The 15,350-nt window shown below is 45.1% G+C and overlaps 1 protein-coding gene across 4 annotated transcripts in view; it reads left to right on the top strand.

Annotated features, from left to right (window-relative positions):
- Positions 1-15,350, top strand: part of MEIS1 (Meis homeobox 1) — a 140,419-nt gene that overhangs the window by 52,269 nt on the left and 72,800 nt on the right. For all 4 annotated transcript variants that reach the window (XM_064146210.1, XM_064146211.1, XM_064146209.1 and 1 more), the window contains one exon: positions 13,863-14,008. In XM_064146210.1, coding sequence (XP_064002280.1) covers positions 13,863-14,008 — 146 coding nt within the window. The remainder of the gene's footprint in view (positions 1-13,862; positions 14,009-15,350) is intronic.

Below are 15,350 nucleotides of genomic sequence, written 5' to 3'. Positions count from 1 at the left end.
TGACATTCTGTGATTCTGTGATTTTTGGTTAATCCCTCTTCTTGCAAAAGGATGGAGTGAAAGAGAGAGAAACTGGAAATGACAAGTTACCTCCTTTCTCATCCTTCAGCCCTCTTGCAGCTGGGACTTGGATGCCACTAGGTGTAGTGACATAAATTATATTCAATTTTTGGATTGTACCAGGAGTTCCTCCCTTTCTTCCAATCAGTTTGCCTATTCAAAGTAGTTGTTGTCTAGGAATGTGTCTTCATAGGAAAGACGGAGGAAGTAAAACTAAGGCATGCATGCAACTGTAGGTGATATTTAGGGGAAGTTCTTAAGTGACCATCATTGACCTGACTTTGCTTTCACCATCTTTGCATGTCTTGGACGCTCTGATGTCTATTTGCTCCTGGGTGATTTGTATTTGGGTTTGTTGTTTGTTTTAATGTGGAGGGAAAAGCCCACACCCTAACCTATAACTGCCTGTAAAACAAACAGCAAAGCACCAGAAGCTGTGACAGAGCAGTTGTAGGAAACCAAAATAACAGCAGTGAGATGAACATACTAGGCTGGAACTGAAGGAGCTATGTCAACTTAGTAGGACTGAAGTGTCTGAAAGGGCGGTCAGTGCTTGTGCGTCCCTGGGGGAGATTGTGAAGGTTTCCCTTCTTCAGTGCAAGGCCTGATGGCCAATGCTCAACCTTAAGGAGCAGAGTCAGGACTACCTCCCTGTTGTTATTTCTCCAAAGGACTCTCCAAGACCTTGGAGTTTTCAGGCTCTGCTGCGGGAGTTGAATTTATTCTAGCTGCCTGGATATGCAAGGGTTGTATCCCAACCTGCCTGTCGGTGCCACCCTGCCTCCCTGCACCCAAGGGATTTTAGTAGAGGTGAGAAAGTAGCTTTCACTTTTTAAGGGGACATATTTATAACAGAAGGAGAGTTAGCAGCCTGAGCACCTGGGTAATCATTGCTTGATCCCTCCAAGCTGTGGTATATCAAAGGAAACCTGGGCTGTGCAAGCAGCCCTCTTCTGCCTTGGAATATTATGTCTGGTTCTGAGCCGCTCCATTCAAGAAAGACCTCAGAGAACTTCTTGAGAGAGTCCAGTGCAGAGCCACAGAGATGCTGAAGGGAATGGAACATCCTCCTTGTGAGGAAAGGCTGAGGGAGTTTGGGCTCTTGAGTTTGGAGCAGAGGAGACTGAGGGGCGACCTCGTTCATTTATAAAGATGTGCAGGGCAGTGTCAGGAGAACAGAGCCAGGCTCTGTTCAGTGATGTCTGATGATAGGACAGTTGGCAATGGGTGCAAGGTGGAGCAGAGGAGGTTCCACGTGAATATAAGGAAAAACTCTTTCACTGTGAGGGTGACAAAGCCCTGAAACAGGCTGCCTGGAGAGGTTGTGGAGTCTCCTTTTCTGGAGACATTCAAAACCCACCTGGGCATGTTTCTGTGTGACCTGCCCTTAGGTGATCTTACTGTGGCACAGGGATTGGAGTGGATGTCTTTCAAGGTCCCTTCCAACCCCCAACATTCTGTGATACTTCAGCAATTTCTACTTCACCTTACCCAAATTTGGTCTTTCTAACCCCATTTTGCACAGATTAAACTTCACTTCTGAGTGAAGTTTACCGGGGCTACTGCTGGCAGTTAGGCTTTAATGGATGCAGAGTGACACCCATAGTTGCTCTCCATCTCCATTTCTGTACTCTAGTGGGTGCTACTTGTGTAAGCTTGAGGCAAGCTAGTGGGAGATGATTTCTGAAAGCAGCCCTCTCCTCCTCGGCATGCTGAGCAGAGGGCAGTGGGAGCCGTGTTAGCAGCAGCGATGTGCCTACCCGCCCACACCACTACGCCTTCACTCTGAAGCCCAACCACAGGTTTGTTTTTCCCATTGTGGCCTTTTTTTAAGCACCACCTCATCAGAGCAGATTTGCCTTTTGTGTTGGAGAAGGACAGTCAAGTGGAAGAAAATGTGGTGTGAGCTGGGCTCTGTCAAATCTACTTATCTCCTTTTGGCTTCTGCACCTCCTTCCTGAGGAGCAGCCTCCTGCTATTGTCCTGACCAGCTTTTGCTGGAAGAACAAAAGCAGTGGATTTAGAGCACTGGGCAGCAAGGAGGAGTAGGGGCAGCAGAAATAAAACATTATTAGTTCTCTCTATGCCCTTCCCCTGAGAGGTCTGACAGAGGTTGGCTGTTTGGTAATTAAGGTGGTTTTTCCTGAGCTGATTTCCCTGCATGGTAACACAAAGTTTTGGGGCAGTGAAGCAGGCATCTTCTGAGCATCCCAGATAGTGCTAGGGCAGGGAAGCAAAGTCATGGTGTAGTCTAAATGCCATCTATTCGGTCTTAACATTTGCTTAGAAAAAAACAAGCGTTAAGTGTTTGGGGGCCAGTTCCTGTCCTGTTCATATGGAGCTCAAGTACTTGAAGATTCCCAACTCTCTGTTGTTCTTCTCTGCTCTGCCCAGCAACTTAGGCCACCACAGGTATCTAAATGCCATTAGACCTCAAAGACACCTTGTAGAAACTGCTCTTCTATGTACACATGGCCAGCGCTCTGCTCTGCCTTTCTTTCCATAACTGTGAGATGCTGGAGCCTGTATTGGGAACTACCAGGCTGCCTCAGAAGGCTTTTTGGGTGATCTCTCCATAACAAATCAAAACTGCCTCCCTCTTGTTTTAAGCATGGAGAAACAATTACTTTGTGCCTTAAATCCAAAGTCAGACATCTTTTTGTGGTGGTCAGGAGGATTCAGTGGCCGTGATTTGCTGAAGCAAGTGGATTTTCCTAAGGTTTTGTGAAGCATTTGCAATGGCAGCTCAGCAGTTCTTACTGTCACAAGAGAAAAGGTAAATAAGGTAGAGGCATCTGTTTTAAATCTGCCTTTTACAGTTGCAAAGTGACCACTCTATGTGGGGAAATGGAATATGTGGTCCTACCATGACATGCCAAGTTAAGATTAATGGTAGGGTTTTTTTCCCCAATTGTGTTTTAATTTTCACTGTTAGATGCTACTGGTGGACTAGAGACAGGGGGAATAATAATTTATTGGGTTTGGTGATACTTTAAAATACATGACAGGAACAGAAGAAAACACATTGTTCATCAGCACAAACTACATAGGAACTTCCAATTGGAAGCACCTTATGTGGGCTTGGCTGGTCATGAATCTTGACTTGTTTGAGCTGCATCTACATGAAGTTTCTCTCGTTCACAGTGGCTGTATGATTCTTGGACATGGGTTCCAGCCTTGCAAAAGAGAATTTGGGGCAGATAGTGTCTGAACTCCAGTTCCTGCAGGGTACACTGCAGCTCCAGATGGCATTGGTTGGTTTTGAATTGGCTCAAAAGAAAATGCTTTAATCATAGCATCATTAATGTTGGAAAAGACCTCTAAGATCATCAGTTCCAATGTTTTATGCAACACCTCCATGACCACTAGACCATGTCCCAAAGTGCCACATCTACTTGTGTTTTGAAGACCTCCAGGGATTGTGGCTCCCCCACCTCCCTGGGCAGCCTATTCCAGTGCCCCACCAGTCTTTCACAGGATGTCAGAGGTTGGAAGGGACCCAAAGAGATCACCAAGTCCAACCTCCCTGCCAGAGCAGGACCATAATCCAGCTCAGGTCACAGAGGAACACATACAGACAAGCCTTGACAGTCTTCAGAAAAAGAGACTCCACAACCCCTCTGGGGAGCCTGTTCCAGTGTTCTGTGACCCTTACAGCAAAGAAGTTCTCCCTTGTGTTGAGGTGGAACCTCCTGTGCTGCAGCTTCCATCCATTGCTCCTTGTCCTGTCCCAGGGAGCAAGAGAGCAGAGCCTGTCGTCCCATCCTGCCCTCAGATATTTATGAACTTGATTAAATCCCTTCTCAGTCTTCTCTTCTCCAGACTAAGCAGCCCCAGGTCCCTCAGCCTCTCCATCAGGCAGTGCTTCAATCCCCTCATCATCCTCGTAGCCTTCCGATGGACATTCTTCAGCAGATCCCTGTCCGTCTCAAAATGGGGAGCCCAAAACTGAACACAGTACTCAAGATGGGGTCTCATCAGGGCAGAGTAGAGGGGGAGGAGAACCTCCCTAGATTTGCTGGACACACTCTTCTTAATACACCCAAGGACCCCACTGGCCTTCTTGGCCAGAAGGGCACATTGCTGTCCCTTGGTTGACTTTGTTATCACTAAAGGAATTCTTCCTAATATGCAACCTAAATCTCCCCTAGTGCAGCTTGAGGCCATTACCTGTTGTCCTGTTGTTAATTACCAGGGAGAAGAGGCCAGCACCAGCCTCACTACACCTCCTTTCAGGTAGCTGTGGAGAGCAATGAGGTCCCTCTTCAGGCTAAGCAATCCTAGCTCCCTCTCCTTGTAAGTTTGCTTCAATGATCCTAAAGATTTAGGTTAGTCTTGGTCAACAATTCTTAAAAAGGAAACCCAAAGAACCTAATTTTGTGTGGTTTGGGCAGCATCAAGATGTCTGTCGTTGTAAACTATGAAATCTACAGCACCATCTCCTCTGGAGCAGGCATGCAGACAGGGCCCAGGGCAATTTAGCTGTGTTTAGGGAAGGAAGCCTGCTTAAATGCTCCACTGGAATGAGCTGCTTCTACAGATAACACGTCCCTCCATTTATACCTAATATGCTTCTGATCTTTACTTTGAGCCTCTTACAGCTGCTTGTGCTCTGTCCAAGAGTCAAGTGTCTTAGGAGCTGGATAAACACAAAGATAGAGCCAGTTGTTAAGGAGCTGTAGAGATTTACAGAAACTGACCTCATGGCCATTTGGGGTATTAGCTGGGTGTATTTCCCTCACAGCAGAGCAGTTCTGTGCTCCTCCTGCTGCTTCTTGTGCTCCTGCTTTGCAAGAGAGTAAGTCTAACAGAGTCCAGTGGTGGATTTGCTTGTCTCTCAGTTGTCTGTGGTTGACTTCTGATGGAGAATGCCACTGGTGAGGGACCTTCAGCTAGCAGGCCCAGCTCTTCTGCTGAGGTTTCAAAAAGAAAAACCAACAAACCTGTATTTAAACAAAATGGGAGAATGACTGAAATCCAGCTTTTCTCAAGGAATGGAAGGGTCTTCTCACTGGCTTTTAAGTTAAGGGGGACAAAACCTGACCTGTTTGAGCTTATTACCATTCTTGGTTAAGGCAGGATGTTTTTCTGTTTAACCAGAGAACTTTCTGCAGGGTATATGCTTCCAAGTTGTGTTGCTGGCACCAGAAAGCTGCTTGCTCCCCATGCAGTGAATTGCTTTCTTTTTAACATTTAATTCGTCGCATAGATGCAGGGCTTCAGAAATATCACACAGCTTAGCCACAATAGTGAAGCTCTCAGAGTGCTACCTTGTACAGGAGAAGAGATTCCCTTCGTCGTGGCTGCCAAACAAATGAAAATGAGTAAAATCTGTGGGGTTTCCCCCCCTTATTCATCAATGCTGGTTTAACTCTTTGTGTAGACAGCTAATTTGCTCATTGCTTGCCTGAAGGGAATTCGAGTCAAAAGGGAGGATCAAGTTACTAGAAAAAGGTGCTCCTGTCCCAAAGAACAAAGTGCAGCCATTCAAGAGCAAAACCAAGAAAATTTGTCAAATGCCAAAGTGCAATTTATACTTGTCCAGGTTGCTCCACCTATGAATACTTGTGTAGAACATTTTTGTAACTGTTTCCTCTAATATCTTGTAAATGTGGATACTGCCTATGACTGACAACCTCCTACTGTTTATGTCGTGGTCTGAATCCTTGCATCAATCCTTGCATCTCCTTTAAGAGCCACGTGCAAACTCTGACACGTGGTATTTGTTCCTCTGGCCAGCCTCATCTAGGGTAGGGTGTCCCTGGGCATGGCAGGGGGGTTGGAACTAGGTGATCCTTGTGGTCCCTCCCAGCCCTGACTGATTCTATGATTCTATGATAATGCTCATTTTCAACCTTACTGATATTCATTAAGTTTTAAGTATATTTGAGAAGGCTTTTCTCTTAAGGAAAGAGTTTGGACAACAGGTCTTAGGAGGAATGGCAGAGGGAACTGGTATTGTTTAGTCTGGAGAAGAGGAGGCTGAGTGGAGACCTCATTGCTCTCTATAGCTCCCTGAAAAGAATTTGTAATGAGGTGAGGGTCAGTCTCTTCTCCCTAGAATCGAGTGATAGGAGGAGAGGAAATGGTCTCAAGTTACATCAGATTGGGGTTAGATTGGATATTAGGGAAAAACTCTTGAAAGAGTGGCCAGGCATTGGAACAGGCTACCCAGGAAGGTGGTGGAGTTGCCATCACAGAATCACAGCATGTCAAGCGCTGGAAGTGACCTTGAAAGCTCATCCAGTCCAATGCCTCTGGCAGAGCAGGATCACCTAGAGCAGATCACATAGGAACACATCCAGGTGGGTTTTGAATATCTCCAGAGAGGCAGACTCCACAACCCCCCTGGGCAACCTGTTCTAGTGTTCTGTCACCCTCACAGGAAAAAAATTCTTCCTTGTGTTTCCATGGAACTTCCTATGCCTCAGCTCCCACCCATTGCCCCTCATCCTGTCCATCCCTGGAGGTGTTAAGAAAACATGTAGACATTCCCCTTTGGGTCATGCTTTGATGGCCAGGGTGGTGTTGGGTTGGTCTTGATAGTCTTAGAGTGCTTTTCCAACCCTAATGATTTTGTGATTCTATGAAAATTACCTTTCACACTTAGGCCTGGTTTGCTCTCCAGAAACTCAGCATGGTGCATGTGTGGGTATCCAGCAAAGCAGAGATGTGTTTCTGGTAGGGACAATATAGGTAAAGACACAGAAATTATAATAGTTACTCTAAATTAGTACATGGCACTGAAGAAGAGTTAAGGAAAGTAATTTTGTCACTCAAAATCTCTCACACATTGCTTCATGTTACTGATGAACCCTGGTTTCCAGTTACTGGGTTTTTGGAAGGGTTAAAAGAGAAGCCAGTAGATGGGCAGTGAGCAGTGAAATATTTGGCTTAGATAATGTAGGATTTCTCGCACTAGGAGCAGCAGGAATTTGAGTAACACATATCTAGATGCTTAAAAAAAAAAAGATGGTAATATTTGTGATGGTTTGGGAATTACCCCCCCACACTCTCATGAAATCACCTAGACTAGACTCAGCTGAGCTTGAAGTTAAGGAGTGAAGCTTTGTATTTATAGCTTAGCACAATATATAAGCAGATGTTTACAATATATAGCTATATACAGAAATATACAAGTTAAGGGCACTACAGAAGCACAACACTCCTAGAAATCAGAGTCCCCAGGAGGGGCTCCCAACTACCCTTCCACCTTCTTTCCACCCTTCTACCTTATCCCAGAGTTTGTCTTATGTGCAAGGTGAGGTTGGAGGATCAGGAAGAGGGGTTAGAAAACAGAAGGATTAGTTACACAGAAGCAGCCCAGGGAGAAAGTGCAGGCTCCAGCAGAGACACACACACATAGTCTTACCTATGTTTTGTGTTCTTGTTTTTATACATCCCAGCAAGCCTATGAGTAAAGTAGACATCACCATTTTTTTTCTCTCTTCACAGCCTATAATCTGATTTCTCTCATTAAATGATTCCAATTTGCCTCAAACTAGAACATTATTAAAAACCCAACCAACCAAAAAAGAAACCCCAACAAACAAACCAAAATCATACTACTGAAAAGTCCACGAACTTTGGCTCACCTTCTGTAGGTGTTTCAGTGCATAGCACTGAAAACATTTCAAATCTGGTACAGAAGTCAGCAGTTTTTGTCCAAACACAGCACATGTTTAAATTATTCTTGCTTATTAAGTGCAAAAGTACGTGCAGGCTGTAAAAGTCTTCATGAAGTAGAAGCTGCTTTGAACTGGAGAGATATGGAAACATAAGTTCAATATAGAGAGTTTGTAGAAGACACTGAGTCCACTCAAAGGTTGCTCTGGGTCTTTCTAAAGGCTTCTGAGCACATCTTTGTGATGGTTTGGGTGTTACTTGACCCCCCACATTTAAGAAAATCACCCAGACTAGACTCAGAGGCTGGAAATCAAAGAATGAAGCTGTATTTACAGCTTAGCACAATATACAAGCAGGTATTTACAATATATATACAGAAATATACAAGTTGAAAAGTAATACAGAAACACAACACCCCTTCCAGAAACCAGAGTCCCCAGGAGGGGCTGTCACCCACCCTTCCACCTCCTTTCCACCCCTCTACCTTATCCCAGACTTTGCCTTGTGTTCAAGGTGAGTTTGGAGAATTGGCCAGTGGGGTTATGAAGCAGACGGATTAGTTAGACAGCAAGTTAGAGAGAAAAGTGCTTGCAGCCAGAGCTAGAGTGAGCAACTGTGTTATCTATGTTTGTGTTCTCATCTTCATACATCCCAGCAAGCCTATGAGTGAAGTAGACATCACCATTGTTTCCTTTTCACAGTCTATCATCTAATTCCTGTCACCAAAATATTCTAGCTAGCTTCAAACTAGCACAGTCTTTCACATTTTCTTCCTTGAGCTCCTTAAAGCAGCAGGTTTAGATGCTTGTGTAGAAGTGGATCATGAAAGCTGGAAAGCAGTGTTCATGGCATGGTTTGAGACCTCGGCAAAGCTAGAGCTCTTCCTCAAGCTGCCTCCCAGTGTATGGACCAATGGACCTCTGAACCTCTCTCAAATCTCATGCCAGAGGTGGGGGAAGCAGGCTTTTTAAGAATGCTGTGTTTTCCTTTGGTGTAAAAAATATTTGTACTCCAAATAGAGGTTTGATCCTAGGACAGGGCTAGAGAAATCTCTTGCAGCTGGTGAAGATGCCTGTAGTAAATCTGTATTTGCTACTGGGATGTTTAGTCACTTAAAATCATTTGAAGACTTCAGTCTAAACAGCTATGTGCAAAGGCATGGATTTTGTAATCGAGCAGGGGGAATGGGGTTTTCAGGACATTTGAATTCCCAACTTCTCTGAAACTTTCTCACCTTGAGATTGGGACTATTTATGTCACATCTAGGGAGCTTCTATGGTCAGGATTTGAGGGTGGATTTTGGGAGCTGAAGTGGGTGAAAGTTAGTATCATAGAAGAGAAAGTGGATGAAAGTTAGTATCATAGAAGAGAAACATAGAATCATTTAGTTTGGAAAAGCCCTTTAAGACCAACCATCAACACAGCACTACCATGACCACTAAACCACGTCTCAAAGTGGCATGTCTACACGTGTTCTGAACACCTCCAGGGATGGTGATTCCACCACTTCTCTGGGCAGCCTCTGCCAATACCTGATCTCCCTTTTAGTAAATATTATTTTTTTTCCTAATATCCAGCCTAAACCTTCCCTGGTGCAACTTGAGGCCATTTCTTCTCATCCTGTCATTACTTACTTGGAAGAAGAGGCCAAAATTGGCTTAACTGCAGCCCTTTTGAAGTTGCCCAACTGTACCATGCTGCCTGCGTTTCCAGCATTGCTGGCTGTTGAGATGTAATTTTGGTTTGATCTGGGAGCCAGGGAGGAAGCTTTGAGCTGCCACTTAACTCTTTCAGTGGCCGATGGCTGCTGAAGGTGAACATGTGTGCCAGGTTGCTCTCCAGAAGCACTTATTTTGCCAGCTGATGTTTGTAACAGTTCACCTGGGACAAAGAGAGCATTCCCCACTCAAGGAGCTGCTTTAAACTCAGTTGCCCTTTCCTGCTTCTGCCTCTAATTTTTGGGGGAGGTGTTTGAGAGAAGGGGAAGTCGTAGGAGGCAATGGTGGTGGTAAGGGGTATGCAGCAAGAGGAGCCCGCACTGTCGTGGCCAGCCTGACCCATTCAGCAGGGCTGAATACGATAAATGCTGCTTTATCCTCTCCTGAAAGGAACAAGATAGCACGGCCTAAATGCCTGGGTGTGCTTAAATAGGCAACTCTGGGACGCTGGAGTCAAGGGCGTTTGAAATCGGAGCTCCTCGACAGCCGGGAAGCTGCCACAGGTCACCTGCCTCACTCCGTGGGGACCGGCCCAGGTCTAGCAAGAAATGGTCCACGGACGAATTGTAGTACAAATTCCTTTCTTTGTCGGTTGGCCTCTTTCACTAGAGCATGGCCTATAAAAAATTGTGTAAAAACAATTCTTAAATATTATTTGAAAGGGCAAATGGCCACGCTGAAAGGTTCGACAGCTTGACATATAGCGCCTGGCTTTGCACGCTGCGGAGCCAAAGCACACGCGGAGCCTGGGCTCTCCTCCTGCTTCTTGCACAGGGCTGGGGCTTGCTTTGGTTTCTGCCTTTGGTTTTGGGGTTTGTGGTTTTTTTTGTGTTTGGGTTTATGGTTTTTTTTTAATAGCATGTAGTTGCTGTGCAGAGTTGCTGTGCTCCCAGCAATTTGACAGGCACCGAGTCTGCTTCAGTGATCTTAAATCCTTTTAGACTAATTTGCGAGCGAGCAGAAAAACAGCTAGCACCTTTGGATCCAGTGCTCAGAAACCAGAGAATCAGGTATTGCCAATTAAAGTGCCATTTCCAACCATCATATCAAGACAGATTACTTGCAGCTCCTCTGATAATGTCAGGCCGTGCCTAAAGAGAAAGCGAGACGGAGTTTCTCCATGGACAAAGGGCCTGTGTGGAGCAAACTCCTCGGCGACCAAGGCGGAGGGAGCGCGGTGAGGATCGCGCATACGGCCGCGCATATGTGCGGCGTGAAGGCGAGCGCTGCGCCTGCCTCTGCCCCCTCAAATAGCCACGGGCCATTCTGAAGAGCCTCTGGCCCCTCAGTCACTGGCCTACTAGTTAATTGCCACACGGACTTCGTGACACATGGGCAGATAACATGACATTTTCGGTTTCTGTCACTAGCAAACGCCACGGCGTTGCTTGCACTAGTTGCTAAGAAGCTGTCAGAACCCATTAGCAGCTGGCTAAAGTTGCCCTATGGCATTTCCTCATGGCATCAGCAAAACAAGCATAAATCACCCAGCGGAGCCTCCCGCTATCCTAATGAGGCTGTAAGCTTGTTTATGGACTAGCATCATTTCTATGATTATTTCCACCTTTTCAGTTTGCCTTCATTTGGCGGCAGGAGAAGTCAACTGCAGGAACGGGAGTCGCCGCTGACATTTTACAAGTGCGGTTCGTAGCTGCTACCGTGTGGCTGGTCGGCAGTGCTTCAAGTTTGTTTAGTGCTCTTTGAAAAAGGGGGAAAGCAGGCAAAAATAAAAGGGGGGAGAGCAGAGGAGGAAGGGAGTGTGTGTGGGGAGAATCTCTGGAGACCTCACAGAGGTGAGTATATCGAGTTGCAAAGTAGATGGAAATGCTAAAATCCACAATTGACCATTTAGACTTCTCTCTGTGGTTTCAAGTCTTTACAGGATCAATTTTCCATTAAAAAAAAAAAGGGGGGGGGGGGGGGAAAGAAAAAAAATAGTGGAAGAGGTTAAACAATTTCTAAAAGCCTAGGGAAGCGTTTGCTCGGCGTTAGGACAGCTGAGTGCTTTCTTCTCCTCTCCTTGCCTTTCACTTTCTCGAACTTGTGTCGGACGGGGCCAGGGTTTATTGTTTTAGGCTTTTCTGAACATGCACCAGTATTTACACTGGATTGAAAGCATTTGCTTCCAATGAAAATCTTGTCTTAGATTACAGCCCAGCAGTGTAATTTCCCTCCCAGATGGGAGTAAAGTAGCAGTATTTGCCTAAAAACAGTAGGAAGAACAAACTGTGCATTAAGCCAAGGCTGTTTTTGGCTTGAGCTAATGATGTAACAGAACCCTTTTATTTGGGATAGGTCACCGCCAGGGATTGAAGGAGGTGATCTGGCTCGCGCTTGAAAGGTTTCTCCATTGTATCTACATAAGTCTTCACTTAAAAAATCCTGTTTCTAATGCTTCTGCTTTCATACAGCAGAAATAAACAGGAAAGGTTCTGGGGAGTGTTATAGGTGGAATGCAGAAAGCTTTTCCTCCCCTAATGGAGGATATAATTCAGGTGCCCCGGAGGCATGCTTTCAGGAATTCTCTTGCCCGAGGTAATGGGAAGCTAAGGCTGCTTGAAGGCCTTGATTATCTATTGATGCACAAAGCTGGAAAAAAAGTCATCTCCCTTGGATTATAGGAGATATTTCCATAAATTATCAATGAGTCCTCCTCCCGTCAGGCACAAGGCAATGCCTGCTAAATTAATCTGAAGGGGGTTTGAAATGAGGAGAGAGTGTATTTAAAACAAAATAAAGCAAAAAAAAAAAGGGGGTGGGGGGGATTGTACATCGGGGGGGTGGGGTGGTGATGGGGAGGGGAGAGGGTAGGTGGACGATTGCAGGGAGGTGGTGAAAGGCAGTGTCATTAGGTTAGAAGCTTTTCATTTTTAATCAATGAATGCAGAAGACTTTTCTTTTCCTTGTTTGCCTCTCGCAGACAGAAAGTGGATTAGCCCGTGGAATTTTAAATGCTGTTGAGTTGTTTCCTTTGCTCATGTTTCTTTTATGAATTATTATTTTATATGGTGAATTGCTTCTCTCCATAAAAGCCCCCCCCTCCCTTTTTTCTTTTTTTAACACACTGAGCTTTCAAAGAATTTGTTGGATATCTGATTTCTTCATTAAAAAATAAAAATCTTGATTGTTTCTATAACTACCCAAGGTTACTATAACATTAAAGACACTGGCCAAGTCATAAGGGCAAACAATAAATTTGCCATGGTCAGTCAGGTGCTAAAAATGTAACATTTGGTGTTTTTTTTTTTTTTTTTTTCTTCTGAAAGCTGTTCAACAAATCTCATTTTTGCCACTCTGCATCCTTTTTTTTTTTTTTAATTGTATTTTTTCCCCCCTTTTTTTCTAACTTGTATCTTTTATTTCTGTTTCCATACCAGAGGTAGTTTTGAGTGAGCCCAGTTCATATGACTTTCTCAATCGTTCTTGCCCCCCAGGGGTGTAAAAAAGCCACTAGCCTAGTAATAATCACAAGTCTGTGTTGCTACAAACGTTCAGTCCACATGCAGAGAATGCAAGGACCTATTTGCTCTGTGGACTTGCACATAAATTGCTTTCAGGGCTTGAGACCAAAAAAGCAAACCTGGCTGGGCATTGCAGCTTTTGGTTTTGTTGACCTGCCAGCCCCTCAGCTCAGACCTAAGCTGGCTGCTTTGCAGTTACATCCTCCCAGAGATATGTTGATAACATCATGAGAACTCTCCAAGACCTTCTCTGCATTAAGGAAATCCATTCTGTATCAGTTGTGGTTTAACCAGAGCAAACACCTGCGATGGCTATGACACACCAGTACAAAGCAGTGTATGTCAAAATGGTGTCTACTTATCCCACTATGAATTTCTTTCTGGGAAGAAGGGAGACCAGCTAGCTACCTACCTGCTGTCAAAATGTTCAGGGAAGTCAAACATCTGTAAAGATTCAACATAAGCAATGCCCCAGCTCTCTGCTTATTTCTGAATTTGGGGAAAGAATATGATGTTGCAGTCCCCCTGCTTTTTGCATCCCAGAGCAGGAAGAGTCACTCAGCTTCACACACATCACCGACATGGGACACCCAGCACTGCCTTCCCAGTTGCCATCTCAGCCAAAGTAGCTATTTGGGATAAATGTCTGGGATGTGCCCTAGTGTGAAGAAAAGCCATTGTTTCCACCTTTGCAGGCTGAATGCTTGCAAAACTGTGGGTTTGGGTTGCTGTTTTTATTTTGAGCACCTCTTGGTTTGGGAAATGGCCAAACTATCTTTCAAGAGAAACCAGAACGGGGCTACCACAGTCCTGAGAGCTCCCTCTCTCCATGTCTCTTCCCCTTCACCCCCACCCCACTCCCTTATCCCCTGGTGAATGACGGTGTTAAAGAATTGATACCTCATTTAAATATTCATGCAGTTTATACCCAAAGCCAGGCTTCGGCTGAAGTATATAAAGGTAGCATAAGTCAAAATTTGATTCACTATATTTACAGGTGACGGCTTGGACAACAGTGTAGCTTCCCCCAGCACAGGTGATGATGATGATCCAGATAAGGACAAAAAGCGACATAAAAAGCGTGGCATCTTTCCCAAAGTAGCCACAAATATCATGAGGGCATGGCTGTTCCAGCATCTAACAGTAAGTGAACTCTAGATCACATAATGCAAAATAAAAACATGGGGGAAAAAATGTCCTAGTTGTAGAAAGAAAGAAAGAAAAAAGGAGAAATAAAAAAGTATGATGTTGCTGACAGGCAGCTCAGGGAACTTTTCCAAGCAGAGTTGTCTCATTTGCTAGATGCCAGGGGATGAGCATGGAGCTTGTGTTTTAATGGTTTGGGGGTTGGTTTGGTGGTTGGTTTTTTTTTGTGTGTGTGTGTGCTGTTTGGAGATTTTGTTGGCTTATTTGACTTGTAGTTGTTAAGAGGATGCTGCTGCCAAATGTGGCTAAGCTTTACACTCATAACCTCACAAACCTGCCCTGCCCATGCTGCTCACCCAGTCGCAGCTCCGCTTAGCTGAGGTGGGAATCACTGCTCCGGAGCTGAAAGCAGCCTTTGGAAGCTCCTGGTTCTGTCCTCTGGAGAACCACAGACAAAGAATTGGGGAGATTAAAAACAAAGAGGAAAAAAAAAAAGGGGGGGGGGGGGGCAAACAAAGACCTTATTCAGGTGTTTGTCAGAGATCATCAGAAGCTTCCTGATGAAAGGTCTGAATGTATCTGGTTTAATAGCAAAGTATGATTTTTTTTTGGTTGGTCTGTGAGACGTTCTCATTCCCAGAGTGTAAGTTACCCCTGTATTTGATGTGATACAGGGGTGGGGCAATGCACAGCTATTTGTCTTGCCACAGCTACCTGGCTGTTGTGTTGTGTTCTGGTTGTTCTTTCTTTAATTCCTGGGGCTGGAAATCAAAGCTCTGGAGCAGGTGTATGATGCATACGATGTGACCAGGTGTTAAACTGGATGCTGGAGCTTCTTTCCAGGCTTTATATTGGTGTACCACACCTTCTGACCTTAGCATTTAGCAAAGTGGTTTTAATGCTGGTCTTTTTTATCAAATTATGGTGGTCTGTCACTGTTGTTTGTTCCTCTGTGAGAGTGTGGGCTTTTGCCTCCAGGTTTTCTGGCTGAGCTTTTCTGGGCCAGAAGGATAAGAGCCAGGTGAGGGGTGTCGGGGGTCTGCAAGCAGTGGTGAAAAACAGCTCTTATCTCTAATCTCAGCAGATGATTCTCTCCCTTGCCTGGAGTTAGGGTCAGGATGAAACCAAAAGCCAGCCAGCTTGTCCAGCCCACTGGGAGCCCTGCCAAGGGTATACTTGTAAACCGGAGGAAGCACTCAGGCACATTGCCCCTCTGTCCCCCCACTGAGCCAAGAAACCAGATAGCTGCCGTGACTCTTGTCAGCACGGGGATCAAGCAGGGAATCCTGTCTTGAGCTGTCCTGGGTTGCTATGAATGAACCTTCATGCTGGAGCACTC

This window comes from Pogoniulus pusillus, chromosome 7 (genome assembly GCF_015220805.1).
Source record: "Pogoniulus pusillus isolate bPogPus1 chromosome 7, bPogPus1.pri, whole genome shotgun sequence".
NCBI lineage: Eukaryota > Metazoa > Chordata > Aves > Piciformes > Lybiidae > Pogoniulus > Pogoniulus pusillus.
The sequence above is the reverse complement of the archived record's forward strand: the minus strand, read 5'-3'. Positions and strand labels throughout refer to the sequence as shown.